Genomic DNA, 17,747 nt, shown 5'->3' on the forward strand with positions numbered 1-17,747 from the left:
TTATGCCAGCAGAACTAAATGAATTAATGTTCATAGGCTGTCCCTGACTATACCATATAAATCGTGAATGGTTGTGACAGTGTGCCCGTGTTCAACCCTCAGCACAGCAGTTGCTTAGATGTAGCTGGACAGTCCTTGTGTACAAATTTAAGCTTTCTTGGAAGAGCTGTGCCGTTGCCTTCAGCACTGCAAGAGCGAGTCCGTGCTGGCTGCGGAGCGGTGCAGCCCCCGGTGCACACCTTGGCCATTAAGGTGACCCTTCATTCCTTGAGCTGTGGTGGCAGCTGGGCTACGGGCACGTGTCAGTGGGCAAGAGACTTCTGGGCTGTTCAATCCAGTCCTGGACCTGAGCGGCTTTCCAGGCATCACGATGAGGCTTTGCAGATTGATTTCGAATCCGAAGGACGCTGTGGGAAGTGGATGAACATACACACTGGAAAACCGTACGAGCAGCACCGTGCTGGCACTGCAGCCAGCCCACTGCAGTGGCACGGCCCTACTGAGCACCGTGGGGAGGGTAAGAATTGCCACCAAGCCCTGCCTGAGCTAAGACAGGGCTGACCGCCTTCGAGGGGACAAAGGGATCATGGACAAGGCTGGCAGCAGTGAAGGCAAAGGGCAGGATCGGTGCTCAGGGCCGGGGGTCAGCAGGACAGGAGTGTGTTCGGCAGGTCCAAGCCCCAGGCAGAGGAGCTGTTGCTTCTTGGGGGTGTCCCAAGAGGAGCTGTGACACCTGGATGTGGCAGGGACATGGAGATGTGTCCACCTTGTTTTCGGTCTGCAGATCTGGGTGGAGGCAGTGCCCTGATGGTCCAGTGTGCACTGGGTGAGGAAGGAGTGACTGGGGCTGCTTGCAGGTGCTGAAGGAGCAGCTGTGACTGACCCAAGCTGAAGTTGAGGCAAAAGGTGGCCAAAAACAGGGGGTACAAGATAATGAACTGACAACGATATAATGGAATGAAAAAGTAGAAGAGGGTCTAACAAGATTCCAGCTATGTCGGAATCAAAAGGGATTATATTTGCGTGTAAATCCCTCATTGGAGCTAGTATCCATATGTGGAAGAAAGCGATACTGCTCTTCTCCTTCCGCACACTATTTCTGGTGCTTTCTAAAGTCATGCCCAAGACTCGCTGGTATTTCATGAAGAAAATGCTCAGTCTTTAGGGAAAGCAGTGCCAGAATCCAGAAAAATAGATACTTTAATAGCCATGTGATTGAATAAATGTTATTCTTTCCCTTGTTTTTGTAACAGGAAAAAAGAAGTTGGTGAGAAAGCTTTATCAGTTTGAAGACTGACATCTTCCATTATTTAAGCCCTACTACTTAGATACAGAGCGGGGAAAGGGGAAAGTAGCAAATCCCTGAAGAAAACAAGCGAAGCGTGCCAGAGCCTCTGAAGTGCCACGATGCGGTGGAACCTCTGAGCCAGGGCTCCCGCCCCTCGCCTCCCCCGTGCTGCAGGGAGATGATGCTATGGCTCCTTGCGGAGAGGGGCAGGTGGGTCCCTGCTCTGGCAAAGGCCAACTGGGTATATTGGGATCCAACAGCTCATCTTGGCAGTGGAGGTGGAGAGCTGAGAAGTCTGGGGGTGTGCACAGCCACATCCATGCCGACCTGCCCTGCTCCTGTCAGCAGGAGTGAGTGGCAAGGTCAGCCAACCCTGTCCCTTGGTGATAAGAAGTAGTGTGAAGCCCTGCTGCTGCTGGCGATTTGAGCCCTTTCTTGGAAAAAGCCAAAATTATTCATCCTCAGGACACAGTGGTTATAAGCAGAAGGGCAACATTTTCCAACAGTGTTTTCCCAGACAAATATAAATACAGACGTGAATATCTTGTGTGCTCATGTCTGTTTTACCATGTTCTTGCTTGCAAATGCCCTTCCTCCACCTAAGCAGAGCAATCAAATATCCCAGTTTCACGTCTTCGGCTTGATTTTTCCCAGTGACACCGTGCGAACGCTTTGAGGACTGATGCATGGAGAAAGGGATCGCTCTGCCTGTTGGCAGGTCCGTTACGAGCAGGGCTGAAATGCGCTTGGGAAGAGTTGGGTGTTAGGAAGAAGGTGCCCAGCGGTGGGGATGGAGGGTGGTGACGGTCCTCCCCGTCATGGGCTTAGCTTGTGTGGCTGAGAGGTGACAGGTGTACAGCCGAATCGGGGCCTCCTCGCGATGCTGAGGGAGGTAAAAGGCAGGTACGGGCATGGGGGTGAGACGGCGCTTCTGAGGCTGCTGGACACTAACGTTGTTTTTCTCTGGCAACAGGCACAGCTTCTGTTTCGGACGAGGGAGCAATGCCTGCTCCGCCTGCGAGGGAGGAGGGCGGCTGCTGGGCTGCATCGACCTGCAAGGCAATGGCAAGGCTGACAACAAATGTTACACCTCAGGTGGGTCTTACACGGGCAGAAAATCCTTCCCTTTCGTGGTATGTGCACCAGCGAGCAGTGGAGGAGCAGGAGACGATGGTGTCCCTTGAGGGGCTGGGTGAGGTTTCAAGGGGCTGTCACAGCGGAGCTGGGCTGTGCAGATGTGCGAAGGCGAGGTCACATTTCCGAGGGCTGCTGCAGCTCGAGGAGAGCTCCGTGCTGGGCGGCTGCTGGGGGTGAATCTCCTTTGCTCCCCACGTGCCCTTTTCACTCCACGTGCTCCCACCCCACCCTCCCATTTCTTCTGTTATAACAAGAGCAGCTGTTACCCTGCCCTTAGAGATGGTCTCGGACAACCCCTGCAGGTTTCTGGTTTGGGAATCCACATCACACATTTTACAGTTTGGCTTCAGTCTCCAGTTCCTGAAGTAGCTGGAGCTGAGGCACAGCTCCCAGACCGCCCTGTGCTGCTTTGGATTAAACTCTCAGCCATCCTTCTGTTACTGTTATTGCTTTTGAGGCTGTATGGTTTTTATCGTTCGGTAGTCTTTGTAAAATGGCTATAAAATGAGAGCAATAACAGAAACCCTCGGAGGCTTTGAGCCTAACGCTGGCTGAAAGCAGAGCTGGAATCTGCTGCACTAGGTCCCAGTTGACTCTCCAGCACTGCCTGCTTCCAGGTTGTCATTAGGGAGCAGAAACTCATGATTGCAAAGAGCCTGCCCTGGGAAATCCAGGAGAGGAGGAGGAGGAGGAGAAAGGTGCTAGCCTGGGCCACTGGTGTCGGCGGTGTGCTCGCAGCATGAGGATGACGACAGAAATCCTCAGCTGGACCCCACTGGGTTTCCTTTCCAAACCGAGGTGGCCACAAGTATGGCTTTGTTCCTCTAGGCAGGACAGTATTTTTGAGGATGCAGGAGACCCGAGAGCTGGGTTTACTGACAAGCTCTTCAAGGTGGTTGTTGGCTGGAGATGCTCTGAGACGAGCAGGGCCCGGTAGCGAGGCTGTGCTTCTTAGTGCTTAAAATAGCACGGCTACAGGTCTGGAGACGGAACAACTCGTGTGGCCGGAGGTGAAGTTTAAAAAGAATTTGAGCTGTCAAAAGCAGAAAAGGGCATTTGAAAACATAACACTCTGCTTTCCCAGTTACTTGTGTAACTAAATCAGCTAAACCATGTGGCAGCTACAGCCCGATTCTCCTTTTATAGTAAAAACAAATATTGGAGGGACTCGGGGCCAAATGCTGCCTTTTTTTTTTGTCAATCTGTGCCGTTAGCGTGGTTTCCAGAGCTGCTGAGCTGTCAAATCCTGACCAGAGGTGGGAGAAGTGACGACGGTTTGCACCTTTCGGCACTGGCCTCATCACCTCTGACTTCCAGGGAAGACCTTGGGCAACCTCTGCGCCATCGAGCCCCAGAGTTTGGAGCGTGTTTCACCTTCCTTGTGACTGTTGCATTGACAGGGCTACAGCTCTTCTGTCTTTAAAATGTCATTAACGAACTATGACATGTTACAAATTGACTGATGCTGACTGCAGGATTTTATCCCTCCTAAAACGAATGATTGGGTGTTTTCTACTTGATTTAGAAAACAGAGAGGGAGAAACAGATGTAAGCACTCCTGACTTTGTGTTTAATGGTTTAAATGCAATGGTGCTTGGTGCAGGAGCTCTAGAATACTTCTTTGAGTGTGTGCAGAGTAAGGACTGAGAGTTTAAACCTTCTCCTGTGTAGAAAGACTATGAAATAGTCTTTATTTTTAAAAAGCTTTTGTATAGAGTCTTTAAAGTAGGCGAAAGGAATAATTCATAAAGGTGACTTGAAGAATTGATGTGCTCCTAGGAGCTTTGCAGGAAAGAGAGATGTTGCTAGTAGATATGCCAGCCTTAAATATTTTCTCAAACTGGAATTATTTAGCTAGAGGTTCACTTCAGATCAATGTTGTACGAGAGGCTGTAGGAGCTGGACGTGGGGGGTTTTGATGCTACCAAAATATTTAAAATTCTGACTTGGGAATGATTTTCCACTTTCAGAGCGCAGTATCTGTGCTTTACCTGGCAGATAACACACAGTGAGAAGCCCAAAGGTTGGACTGACGCTTTTTCTGGAACCCAGAGGGCTCGTTTCGGTTCAGAAGCCCCCACCGCCCCATCGCCCACCCCGCCCGCCCGAAGCGATGCGAGGACTCGGGTCCCGGCGGGCGGAGCGGGGGGGGGGCTGCGCCCCCGCGGCCCCGCACCCCGGAGCGGCACCGGGACCCCCGCCGGACCCCGCAGGGGGCGGCTCCGGGTCCGGCAGCCCGTCTGCCCCCCCCGCCCCCCCCCCCCATCGAGCCGGTTTAGCGGGTCCGAGGGGAGGCGGAGCGGAGCGGAGCGGGGCGATCCCGCCGTTCCCGGCCCGACAGCACCATCTAGCGCGGCCCGGCAGCCCCGGCCCTTGCGCCGGTCGCCACCGGGCGAGGTTGAGGCTGGTGGATTGGCCTCCGAAAGGGAAGAGCCAGACCCCGCCGGGGCTCCCTCACGCCTCGGACAGGTTTTTCCCGAGAGCAGGAGCGGAGCATCCCGGGTCCCGTCCGCGTTTGGGCGGTGGGGAGCGGCTGGGGGATGCTCCGGGCGCCCGGGAAGGGGATGGAGGGAGGGGGAAAGGCTGCTGGTGGCACTGGGTGAAGGTGCCACGTGTGTCTTCATCCCCTAAGAAACAGGGCCGGGCGTGCAGGTGAGCAGGCAGTGAAATGGAAGCCCACAATTCTCTGGACCGCGATAACTTCAGCCTTTGAGTTTCACCTTCTGCCGCTGTGCTCGCTGGCGCGGTGGGCACGAGCGCCGGAGTTAGAGCTGCTCTGTCGAAGCAGAGGAGAGTTTGCAGCTGCCTTTGCGGAGGATGGTCCTTTTCGAGGCCCCGATATCCTGAGACTCCCTGTTGGCCAACGTGCCTTTTGCTCCCTCGCCCTCCACGAGCAGGGTGTGGGTAACATGTTCCAGGGACCCCAAACCACGGCAGCGCCGGCAGGAGCGGGGAGGCCCTCGCTAACGCAACTTCCTCCCCTGCCGCGGTGTTTCCAGCCCCAAGCACCGACGTGAGACATCCATTTCTCAAGGCAGTGACAGCTGCCTCCTTGAACGGCGACAGAGAAAGAAGAGCTGATCAGGTGAGACTTCCAAAATGTGAGAGCTTCTCTTTGGAGAAAAGTGCGGAGCTGAACACGCCGGGGGGAGAATGACACGGCTTTAACCCAGAGCGCAGGCAGGGAGGGCGGCTGCGTTGGAGGGCAATCAGGAGGTTTATTTCAACGAAGCACCTGGGGAATGGTGCTTAGTATTTCATAGCTGGGGTTAAAAACGGAGAAAATACCATTCCGTTCATTTTTTCAAAGCTGGGTGGAGCAGCTGCAGCAACGGGGAACATTGATCGTGTTGCACGTACAGATGCTTTCTTCCCATGTCGTGTGCTTGAGTCACTTAGCAAGGTGTTTGCACCCTTGTGTGCTCCTTGCTTGGACAGGGGTGAGCTGAGGAAATCCTTCTGCAGTGCTGTTAGCCCGGCTGGGAGCAGAAAGCACCCCAAATGCTGGAGAATGCCCCCATGGCATGTTTAGCAATCTGAGTAAGTGTTTTACCATTCCCACCATTAATTCAGCCACAGAAGTTCATCTCTTCTGGCTGACTTCTGGGCAGCCGCCCTGACTTTGGTGTGGGAGAAGAGAATTTGGTTCTTGCCCCTCCTAACAACACCTGCAGTTCGGGATGGCAGCTGGCAGATGGGGTGCCTCAAAATACTCTGTGGTAAGAGCTTGGAAGCGGGGAAAAAGAAGCGATTACACGTTGTGCAGGTGGAACAGAAAAAACGAGAATGATTTTGTAAGGCTTCATCACCAAGAGACAAATCTGAAGGGAACCAAGCCTCACTAGTTCCACTGCTCATGGAGATGCACTTGCTTGCCTTCCTTTGCCCTCTGTTACTGAACAATCGCTTTCTCCTTATTTCCTTTGCTGAGATTTGCTATCCCCTCGCTGGTGCTGCCGCGCTCTAGGAGAGAGCAGCCTGATTTAAAGCTTCCCTGCCCAGCCTGCCTGCCTCCAGAACGGATTTGATTTCTGGGGGTTTATGTGTGCATTTTTCTGAGCAGGGATGAGGATCCGGTGAGCCGTGGGAGCCCAGCCCCTCCTCCTCCTCCCCCCACCAAGCCAGGTATGGGCAGCGCAGGCAGCTCCCCAGGGGCTGGGACTGATGCTGGTGCCTCGTTCTGCGGAGGGGCTGCCCCGGTCAGCCCCGCTGTGCCTGTTGTCAGCTGGAGCTATGGACGGGCCATAGGGTGCCCGGTGAGGGCTATGGGTGCTGCTGCCTGCCGCGGCGTACTGGAAGGTGACATTGTGAAATGGTGAAGTTCTGGTTTTGCAACAGGAGTAAATGTCAGAGCATCCTCTCTTCCGCAGCTGCATTGCCCAAGGCCGCGGGTCGGGGTTTTGCCGGGAAGGGGGCACCCTGGGCAGCTGCCCGTGCCCCTGCCGTGCCGGCAGCAGCCGTACCCTGGCACGGGGCTGGCGGTGCTGCCAGAACCGCAGCAGCTCGGCACGGCCTGGGGAGGCTGAGGGCTGCGCCGGTGTCCAGCCAGGAGGGGACAGCGGGTGCAACCGTGGGAGCTGGGAAAGCTTCGACAACGTGAGCCACAGTGGAGCGAAACACTGAGTTTGCTGGGTGGGTGGTGCAGACGTTGTGTAACTACATGTTTCTTGTAAAACCAAGGGCTTTTTGAGCTGGCGTTTCCCGCCAGCGCCGGGACGTGCTGTTGGCACTGCTCCTGCCCCGTCACCCTGGGCAAAGGATGCTGCGGCGCGGAGAGAGCCGCGAGGTGCAACAGGACACGAGTTATAGCAGTGATGTTATTCCAGATGACTGGAAGGCGAGGGTTGATTCACAGCAGACTGTTTTCTGCCTGAGTTTGAAATCAGCGAGGAGATTGCTCACCGCTGAAATAACTTAGTTTGGCACCTGGTTTTGATAAAAGAGCACTGAGCTGGTCAAATCTGCCTGAGCAAATTCCCCATGAAGATCATTTTCAGATCCATTTCTTTTTCTCATCTACCCAATATTTCCAAGCAGTGGATGAGGTGAAAAAGCTGGGAAGACAGGCAGCCTGGAACTTGCCTTTGTCCTCTGCGGCGGCTGTGCTCTGCTTTCCAGCCGCCTGCCTTCCCCGTCCTTTGGTCCTGCCTGACACGCTGCAGCCCCTCCGCGGTCTCTGCTGCCAGGGCCAGGCCAGCCGAGGACGGCCTGGTTAGCCTTGCATGGCCCAAAGGGGAAAGGCTCCTGTGGTTTTACCACAGTGTCACTGAGCTCTGTTGGCCCAGAGTTCAGGGATTTCGGCACAGCGGCTCCCCCAGCTCCGCATTCCCCATCATCACTGCTCTGTCCCTGTTCTTCCTCCAGCTGTTCTTGTGGCCCCAGCGCCACTGAGGGCTGCTGAAACCAGAGGCTGATTCTGAATGGATGTAGCCATGGACTAAGGATTTGGGGCGAATGGGTGGTTCCTGAGCCTCTGCACCCCAGGGGGGTGGGCTGAGCCAGCGTGAGTGCAGGTTGCCCCCTGGGATGCGCGGGGTGGCTCCCTGAGCCGTGCATCTTGCTGTGTACGATCAGTGCAGAGCATCCTGCTGGGTGGCGCATCCTTGGCTGGCCTCCCTCGTCCCTGCAGAAGCACTGGAAAAGATCTCGCCATCCAGAGCGTTAATTGCCGTGTCAGAGGCCGCACCCGCCGCTCGCGGTGGTCCTGGGCGCCTCTTCCTTGCAAACCAGTGGCAGTTTGTAACTGCTCTTTGGGAGTGTTCTAGGTGTGCTCTCTGTTGAACCCCTCTTTCACGCAGGTGTCGCTGTGGCTCCCCGTCCCCATCCCAGCATGGAGCCCTCTGCACCCCCCCAGGAGCTGGTGGACGCAGGGTCCGGCGCAGACGGCAGCGGGGCAGGTACCTGCCAGGGGTGCAGCATCACGCGGGGCTGCCGCAGCCGAGCGCGATGGGGAGCGTCGGTGAAGCGGGGAGGCGAGGCGAGAGTTAAGGAGCAAGTCACCTGCTCTGGAAGAGGGAACTTGGCTCACTGTCATGGTTGCAAGTCAACAGCAGTCTTGCCTTCCTGTTTCCTTCCAGGGTGTGAGTGCTTCCCCGCTCTGTCCCCTCCAAAACCTGCAGTGTTTCAAGCAGAAGAGAGGTAAAAAGTCTTTTTCATCTATTGTTGAAATGGGCTCAAAGATGCAACGAGGCATTTTCTGCCCCCTGTGGGAAGCGAGGCCACGGCCGCGGAGCCGTGGTGGTCCCAATGTCGGCACTGGGCGTCGCGGCGGTGCCCCTGTGCAGGAGGAGCTGAGCGGCTCCCTCCGTCGTGGCCTGCTTTCTGGTTAAGAGCAAGCGGTGGGAGTAGCCCCGCTTGGGCAAAGGGCTGTAATGGGTGATGACAAGCAAATGGGCCCTCAAGCGCGCTGAATTTTGGTTGCTTAGTGACAGACCTTTAAACCAGCTCTTTGCTGGGACTGGGGGCTCTGCTCTTAGGCAAAATCATAACGATTTAGCCCATTAAAAAAAAAAAAAAATCTCCATGTGGACAGCCTTAAATGAAGCATGGAAATTGCTAATGAATCTTGACTGGTCTTTTTTTTTTTTTCTTTTTTCCCCTTGTGGTTAAAAAAAATTTTGGGAGATCACATCAACTGTGCATTTTCAAACTACCTGTTTTTATTCTTCTTTTTTCTTTTTTCCTAGCATCTTATACATCTCTGAGGATGAAGCCCAAGATGCCTTGGTACAGTTTGTCACCAGCAAATGCTGCTATAGGACTGCCCCAGCAAAACAGCTGGTGGTCCAGAGCCTGGCTGCATTGAATACGTATCGGGTAAGGAGGGGATAGGTTTGCACCTCAGCCCGCTGCACTAAGACGGGTATGCTTTTGAAGGGTGTGATAGGAAATGGGAAATTCTTGAGCTTTCAGCTTGTGTTATATTCCCAGTGTAAAAAAAAAAAAAAAAAAGTAATTGCACAGTAAAAATAATTCTTCAGTAAGTGCCGGGGCTCTGCAGGGGTCTGCAGCCAAGCACAGGCTGTGGTTAGTGGCGCTGCACGCCAGCGTTTGTCAGGGGCTGAACACACGCCGGGAGCCCACGGGGCCACAGACACAGGACACTTGCTGCCACCCCTCCGTGGGACAGGGACGGCCGTGTGCCGGCCCGCACAGAGGCAGCCTCTCGGCCAGGCAAGAGCCAGTTTTCACTTCTGTTCTTTCCCAGCTGCCGCTCTTGCAGGGGGAGGCTGGTGGTTGTGACCTGGGAACTGGTTCCAGTCCCATAAAGCTCGGCGCATGGTGGGATTGGTGGGGAGCAGGGCTCAGCCCACAGCTCCGTCCCCTTCCAGCAGGCTGTCTGTCCCCATTAATTCTCACTTGGTTTTGCCAGTACCGGCTGCAAACCTTCACCGAGAGCAGGACAGCTCTCCCAGCCAGCGAGCCCTACGAGGGTAAGCGGATCGGCGTCCTCGGGCGGCTGACTTCCCTGGAGCCACGCAGGGCAGGGCGAAGCTGCCCCTCTCGCCCCGCTTTGGGCCACACAGCAAGGCCTTCTCCAAGGAAGAGGTGCAAGGTGCCGTGCGTGGGCATCGGCGAGCTCTCCTGTCCTGGCACCCGGGCTGCGAGGGGCGGCGGGTGCTTCCTCCTGCTGGGTCTGCTGCGTGTGCTGGTGTCCAGCCACGGCAGCTGGGGGCACCTGGGGGACCAGGCTCGGCTGCTTAGGGGAGACCTACAGCCAAAATACAGGCGAGGGGAGCACCGGGCAGCCAGCGCGGTTTGGGCTCCCCTTCTGTGGGTGACCGAGGTAGCAGCGACTGTCCCCACTGCCAGCAGAGGGGGTCCTGGGCGCTGAGGGGCACCCAGGCAGGTTCCCCGTGTCCCCACCACCCTGCGACTCTTCTTGCCTTCTTCCCCCACCCCAGGCGGGTTTGTGGACTCTCCGGACATTGCGGTGCCCCCGGGGCCCTGGGACATGGCTGTGGACCCCCCTCCTCTCTTTGCTGACTGTGAGATGAGTCTGCCAGTGCCGCACACCTACAGGGTCCAGGTGAGCTCTGCTGCAGTGCCCGTGGCGGCACAGGGTGCTCCGCCACGCGTGCCGGCGGTGCCACGGGGCTGCAGCGGGCCATGACGCTGGTGTGGCCTCCCTGATCCGCCTGGGAAACCACGCTGCGAGGGGTCTGGGCTACGCTCGGTCCGGCAGTGAGGAGCTCCAGGCCTTCGGGGGCTGACCCTGCACCCGCTGCAGCCCACGGCCACGCTGACCCCGCTGTGGGACCTGAGTCTGGCAGCACCCCAGTGTTCCAGCTGCAAATGCCAGAACACACGTTCATTTTAAACCCACTGGACTATTATATTCAGCTCTGTATTTTTGGATAAGTATCTGCTACATGTACCTATTTTGACAGAGTTATTTTTACTCATTAGAACGACCGTTTTTTGGTGTGCCGTTGTATTTATCGCTTCTTCCCTTCGTGACTTAATGATAAGAAAAGATAACTTTGGTTCTGGCAGGAAGCACTGTTTTTCCTGCTTGAACTAATGATAGACCTTTAATAGCTTCAGATAAAGGATTAGCACTTGGTCTTGGTAAAGAACTGCTTTTACTGCTTGAAATAGTCTGAGAGACTATGGGAGAGTTGCCACTAAAAATTATTTGTACCCATCCAAAAGAGCAAAGCCCAACTATTTTTACTCCTGGGATAAACCAAAGAGTATCAGGCAGAAAAACCTATCCTGGCTGGGGTTTAGGTGATCACAGCCTGGAGAAGAATGCCTGGCCAACCGCTCCTGTCCCCACTCAGGGCTGGTTCACCATGGTCCAGAGCACCCTTGGGCAGGTTTTCCAGCAGATGCCTGTATGCAGGAAGAGACTCTTCCAGCCGGCTACAGTCCTGCTCCTTCCAGCACCGGTGCTGGGTCTGAGACGTCTGTGGGTGACAGGGCAGCCCTTAGCCCTCTCTGCTGGGTGGTTGGAGCTGCCTGCTCCTCTTGATCCAGGATGATCTGCAGAGCGAGGTTACGATGAGCCGGGTGAAAGGTGTTTGCCAGTGAGCGGTGGCAAGGGGGCTCCTGCATGTCTCCTGGCTCTGCGCTTGGTGAGTGACCGCCCTGCTCCCTCTGCTTGGCTTCCAGGGCTGTCCCAGCTGCTCCGGAGCTGGTCGTGTCCCATGCAACGTGTGTGGAGGACCTGGCAAGGTACGCTGGCCTGGGATCCTTGCGGGATTGCTCTGGGTGTCGGCTTCACTGTGAGAGAGAACAAAAACGTGTATCGTAAAAATGCTTTGAGAAAGTGCATGGTCCTTTGTCGTCCCCTTTCTTTGCTCAAGCTGTGAGATGACAACTTTGTTGTGCGACGACAAGGCAGGATCTCTCCCCTGGGTCTATTGGACATTGGATTTGCAGTCGTTCTCCCAGGCGGAGGGGATATACAAAATTGGGAATTTAATATAGGATGATGAAAAAAGTTTCCTCTGCTTTATGAGAGGAGAAAGCCACTGTAAATCTCTGACAGGTTTCTCAGAACGAAGAGGAAAGTGTGAGGGAAGAGACCTAACTCGCTGAACAACAGTTTAAGAACTGAAGATTATGGGGCTGACTCAAACCCTATTAATCCCTGGAAAATTTTGTCAGCTGGAGTTAAATCAGACCCCATCTTCTTTGAGGAAAAACAAGACCAGATTTATACTGAATTGGGTCAAAACTACCAACACCCTAAATTGAAAACCCAGTCACGGAGTAAAACCATTCCACACGGCTGTTCAAGGCAACACAGAGCATTTGGAAACGTCACATAAAGGCACCTCAACGGGTTAGAAAGGCAGTTAGGCTTTCCTGGGGGCTTTGGACAGAGACTGATCTCCGTGCCAGTGTCCCTTCGTACGGCTTGCACCGAGATGGAAAGATAAACCAACGATGTCAATAGTGAGGTTTTAGTGCTGATGGCTGGAGCAGAGAGTGTCAGGACGTGCCTGAAGGTCCATCATGTGAGCCTGATGCTGAGGTGTTGATAAGGACTAATAGGAACGTTTTTCCCATTGAAAGTGCTTCTCTTATATCTGTAAATATTGTTTTAGTTAACTGCCCATCTGTAGTCAGCTCAGTTTTTAGTTTTTTAGCACAAATAAGCATCCAGAAATGTCACCTCAGGTTTTTTTTTAGTGCTAGGTTTGGATGAGAAGCTGTTTTTCAGCTGTGTGGAGGGGTGGGTGTCAGTGTAAGCGAGGAGGTGGCATCTGGTGATAGGAATGACTTGTCTCTGGGGCAAACGGGCCAGGGAGATGGTCACAGCCCCTCGTCCTGGCTGGGTGCACTGTTCCCTGCCAGGCGTCTTCCTGGGAGAGCTGCCTGAATGATCAGTCTGTGGGGTCAGTGGGGACGAAATGCTCATGGGGCTGGTTGGGGGGTGACGGAGCAGGCGCTGTGACGTGACGGGTGACCAGTCACCCTCGCGACAGGATGGACTGGGTCTTGTTCCTCCTGCAGAGCCGTCTGAGCTTGCCCAAATACAGCCTCTGGGCAGCACGTGCAGGCGAGGTCTGATTCTCTGGGTCAAACCATACACGAGAAGTTGCCCTTGCTGGGGACGAGGGCTAGCAGGGCGCTCAGCGGGTCCCAGGAGCGCTGCAGAGCGTGAGGAGCTCCAGCCCCACCTTGCAGTCCCTGCCAGGCCCCTGCTCCTGGACCCCACCGTCCGGGCAGGCAGAGACGGGCCACGCTGCGCCGGTGGCTGCGGCGGGAGCGAACGGGGGATGGCAGGGAGCGCCCAGCGCGGGGAAGCCGCCTGCGGAGGGCACCGGGCTGTAGATGGCCTTTTCCTGCTGAGGGGGTTGATGAAAGTCCTGCAGAGCAATGCCAAGGGCGTTTGGAGTGGTGCTGCCGAGGGCAAGCTGCACCCAGCCCTCCGCTTCCAGCAGTTAGGTGCTTGGCTGGGCGCAGGAGGCTTACTGCGAAGGTGAAACTGAGGCACAGAATTCGTGCGGGGGCAGGGGACTGGCAGGGGAAGCTCCTGAAATGCAAATCCTGGAACGGACACGTGTGTGCTGCGGGCAAAGAGCAGCCCCGGCGGAGCTCTGCCTGTCTGTGCGTGACCGTGCAGGCAGCTGCCGCCCTCTGGGGCTCCTTAAACTGCTGGGGTCCAGAAGCCGACTTCGGCAGCTACAAAGGAGAGAATGATTTTTTTGTTAATACTTTTTATGCGTTGTTTTCTTTCTGCATCTAGCGTACCTGTGTTTTCTGTGGAGGGAGTGGCACATACATTGCCGATAACGACATTTATAGCAACTGCTCACATTGCGGAGGTTCAGGATGGATGAGGTAAGAAAAACTCAAATAGCAGTCCAAGTGGCAGCTCAGTTGCTAGGATCTCATTTTTCCTCTGACAGTGGAGGTGAACAAACAGACGCTCTCTGCAAACCCTGCTAAAGGAAGAAGGGTGCAGTGGGGTCAAAAGGCCTGTTTCTACCAGAAAATTATAGCGCACGGGCTGAGCTCGAAACGTGCCTCACAAATACAGAGAGAGCCCCAGGACGCGGTGACTGGGTAACACGCAGGGTCCTTCGTCAGAGCTGGCTTTACACCCACCCCGTGCAGGTGGTTATTAATGAATTGTGCCATTCTAATGCCTGGTTTCCCCAATCAAAAGAAATCTGTAAATCTGTTCTTTCCTCTGCAGAGACATTCAGTGGGCAAGATGTAGGGAATTTTTGCCCCTTCAGAGTTAACACCTTACAGCCGCCAGCGCTCTGGTGTGCTCAGCTCTCCTCTTCTCCCACCCGTCGCCCCTCGGTGCCCGTGAGCTGCAGTGGCGGTGGGATGCAGGGCTGCAGACCGGGCGTGCTTCCCCTGCGCCGCTGCTGTGCTGTAAGGCCCCTCGCACCCGAATTCACGGGTTTTTCCTTGCATAGGTGTTACTTCTGCCACGGGGAGGGCCGGGTGCCTTGTGCCCGGTGCAACACGAGGGGCCTCTTGCTCTGCCACTTGGAGCTGACCATAACCTGGTAAGTGGGAGCCAAAGGAAGCCGAGCTGGGCGATCGGTCGTGCTGTCACGCAGGGGCTGGAGCCTGACAGTGTGGTGGCACTACTGACACAGGCACAGCGTCACTCCTCCAGCTGGAGCAGGCAGGGGAGCCAGGGCTGGCTCCTGGGGTGCGGGACTGCCTTGCACCAGGTGAGGCCACGCTCTGGGGACCGGGCAGGCGACTTGTGCTGCTGGTGGTGTTGGTGTTCGAGGAAAAGGTGACGCTTTTACAATCGAGAGGAAAACAAAGGGCGCTGGAAGCCAGGCTGCCCTGCTAGGAGCTGGGGGTATCTGCGCTGAGCTGGGCGATGTGAAGTGACAGTGTTTGCAGCACATGCCTTCGAAACGTTTCAGAGATGCGGAAGGTGCAAAGCCGGTAGAATTAGACAGGGGAAAAAAAAATACTCAGGCCCTGAGCAGTTGTATTTAATAAAAATAACCCAGGACGCTAAACCAGGTCACTTCAGCGCTGTCCTCAGAAAGCACGTCCGTACGTCCTGACGGGCGTTCGGGTGCTGCTCAGCTGCGCTTCACCACGCGGGTCTCGCAGTGGCTTTTCCTTCCTCGGTGCAAGTCACGCAGGTCCCTGCGCACACCCTGGGCACAGGGAGGGAGGGCTGCCCTGTCCCCCCATGGTCCCCACCTCCCCTCTGCATGGGAAGACGCCCTCACCCTTGTGCCTGGCAGCAGGCTTCACGGAGGAGGAGAGGTTAAACACCAAAGAGAAATTCCAATGTGCAGCTGAACTCTGGATATCGGAGGGTGGCGGGAGACACGCGGAGCCCAGAGCAGCTGCCCTCGGTGTGTCCTGCTGCAAGCAAGAGCGTGCGGAGCAGCCGAGGGCAGCTGAGAGCTCGCCCTGCTCTTTCCCCCAGGAAGAACAATGTGGCTGAATACGTTGTGGACAAGAACCAGGGGTTTCCTCTGTCCCTCTTCGAGAAGGTCACAGGGAAGACGCTCTTCAGTGATGAACACCACTCGGTAATCCACATATTAACACCGCAGCTCTGGGACTTGTCTGGAAACTACAGAAAATACTGATGTAGTGATGAACTTTCATCAAACCGTGAAGTGATTTTCAGACAGAGAAATTGGGTAGATATAAATGGTACAATTTATGCAGGAGAGTCTCACTCTCTGTTAGTGGAAAAATGTAATGGCACTTTTCCCGTGGCTGTGTAACATGGAGCTGTTCATAGGTCTGAGCGGATTCTTGCCAGTGCTTAGAGCCTGCCTAGATGTTAAACACTGACAAGTCCACAGGAGGGTCATTAAGAGGGACAAACCTGAGCTGTGAACGAGATCTTTTAATCTCCACACACAGGGATTTAGCAAGATGTGGCCCTGCAGCTCGGGCTGGAGGAGAGGGTGTCGATGAGCCATTGGTGATGGTGGGAGCAGGTGAGGGTTGAGCCCCCAGCCAGGACCCTCCTCGGGTGCCGCTCTCCTGCTTTGCCTCCTGAGGCCGGGGGGTGCCTGTGCCCAGAGCTATGGCTGTGTGAAGTCCGGCAGATGAACCGCCGCAAGTTGAGTGAGTGAAATGATTGACTCTAGAGCAAAGTTTATGCCAAGGACCACACAGACTGTCAAAGCTTGTCTTTTTGTGATGAACAGGAATTAAGGCATGTGTATTGCATCTTCGTGAGGATTTCCCCTTCATTTGTTTAGAAAGTGTCTCTTGGGTGCTGAAGTCCATCCTCTGCCTCTCACTGCCAGGTGACTCCTCTGAACTTTCCCCAGCCCATCACACGGGGTGCCCAGTCCTGCCTTGCGCTGCACCGAATGCTGGTGTCGGAAGAGACGCGGATACTGAGGCAGGTAGGGATGGAGCTTCACGCGGAGGGGCTGCAAGGGGGATCAAATACCAGGTGGGGATCTCTTCTCCCCAAAGCCATGTGTAAAACAGACGTGTCCAGCGGCCACACCACGCAGCAGAGGAGCATTGGCCATGGGTCAGCTCCATCTAAACCAGGAGGACTTCGCTTCGGGGTTAAAACTCTTCCAGCTCAAAATGTGAGCCTGTGTCAAAACCTTTCGTCTTGGAAAACCAGCTGGCGTTTGGTTTGATTCACCCTGTCGCAGCTGCTCTTCCCATCCTTCCCTGACACCCGTGTGACCCCAACCCACCCAGTATCACCATTAGATAAAACAGACCTCAAAATGCATCTCACACCAATGTGCCTCGGATTACAACCAGAGATAGTTAAAAACTACCCCTTTTTGTTGTTGTTTTTTTTTTTCCTTCTGGCAGAAACATGCTATTGAGCTAATTCCCCTCACCAAGGCTGAATATGAATGGAAAGGGAAGGTGTACTCCTTCTACGTCTTTGGTAACGAAAAGCGAGTCTATGCAGAGGATTACCCGGGGAAATGCTGCTGTGCCATCCTGTGAGTGTGCGCCGGCCCTGCCGAGAGCTGGAGCCAGGTACCCTTTTCTGCTGACTGACAAACTCCCAGAGCGGTGGGGGAAGGCAGGGGCTGGAGGAAGGCAGCTTGAGTCACCCCTGAAGAGCAGTTTCGAACTAAAAGATGAGAGCAAGAGTCAGAGTTTTTCAATCCCAAACTTATTTATTTCTATTAAGAAAGCACCTAGATTTAAAACAGAAAGGGCAGTGCTTTATGAAGGGATAAAACTGTTTAGAAAACGCAGTTTGCCTCGAGACTGAGCAAAACTGGGGGGGGGGGGTGTGACTGTGAGCAAGATTTTGGTTGGAAAAATTTGCTTTTGGTGAAACTTAAACTGATTTTTCTTAGTTCTTTAATAGAAGCAGCAAAGGAATTACGGGAAATTAATTTCTATGCAGATCTTCAACTTTATTTTTGAGCAGCACAGCAGACCAATAACTATTCATTCTCCTTAGATTAACCACATATCCTTTTCTCTGTTTTCCTGGAGTACCTACAGTAACTGTCACCTACCAGTACAGCATAAAGGCTCTGCTTTTATCAGTGCAACAGCAAATTGAGGAGTGTTTCTTTAGGCCATTCTTCTCTACTTGTGCTAATTCTGTGGAGAAAGAAGAAATGGCTTAGTGCAAAGTGGCTTGGAGTTGACACTGGAGGATGGATAAAAGTGCAAGACCTTCTTTCTCCCTTAAGGTTTTGCATTGGAATATTGTATTTAGTTCACTAAATGTTTCTGAAAATCTCAAGTGAGAGATGTATATGCTAAACTGGTGGGACTGGAGACTTCATCCTGCAATTTTGTGGGATATGAGGGGGCAGAGGACTGTGCCCTCTAATTTACACTGCACTCACTTGCAGATGTTTCTGGGGACCTGCCTGCTCCATCTTGTGAGAAACCACCCCAAAAACAAGTG

The 17,747-nt window shown here is 54.5% G+C and overlaps 1 protein-coding gene across 1 annotated transcript; it reads left to right on the forward strand.

Annotated features, from left to right (window-relative positions):
• Window positions 1-994: 994 nt before the first annotated feature.
• Window positions 995-16,819, forward strand: SSUH2 (ssu-2 homolog). Its single transcript, XM_086470301.1, has 17 exons — window positions 995-1,134; window positions 2,262-2,421; window positions 3,164-3,233; window positions 4,478-4,651; window positions 6,489-6,501; window positions 6,796-7,031; window positions 8,224-8,322; window positions 8,503-8,563; window positions 9,112-9,241; window positions 9,798-9,858; window positions 10,330-10,454; window positions 11,543-11,605; window positions 13,629-13,723; window positions 14,314-14,406; window positions 15,303-15,408; window positions 16,144-16,245; window positions 16,679-16,819. The coding sequence occupies exons 1-17, from the start codon at window positions 995-997 to the stop codon at window positions 16,817-16,819; spliced, it is 1,869 nt and encodes a 622-aa protein (XP_086326427.1).
• Window positions 16,820-17,747: the final 928 nt, after the last annotated feature.

This window comes from Leptosomus discolor, chromosome 9, assembly GCF_034619465.1.
Source record: "Leptosomus discolor isolate bLepDis1 chromosome 9, bLepDis1.hap2, whole genome shotgun sequence".
In the NCBI taxonomy this organism is placed as follows: Eukaryota; Metazoa; Chordata; class Aves; order Leptosomiformes; family Leptosomidae; genus Leptosomus; species Leptosomus discolor.

What these genes read in the sequence shown, in the direction of transcription:
- SSUH2 (XM_086470301.1), top strand. Translation starts at nt 995, where the DNA reads ATGTCGGAATCAAAAGGGATTATATTTGCGTGTAAATCCCTCATTGGA. An exon ending in GTCATGCCCAAGACTCGCTG is followed by an intron (nt 1,135 to 2,261) that starts GTATTTCATGAA and finishes CTCTGGCAACAG; the next exon opens with GCACAGCTTCTGTTTCGGAC. An exon ending in GTGTTTCAAGCAGAAGAGAG is followed by an intron (nt 8,564 to 9,111) that starts GTAAAAAGTCTT and finishes CTTTTTTCCTAG; the next exon opens with CATCTTATACATCTCTGAGG.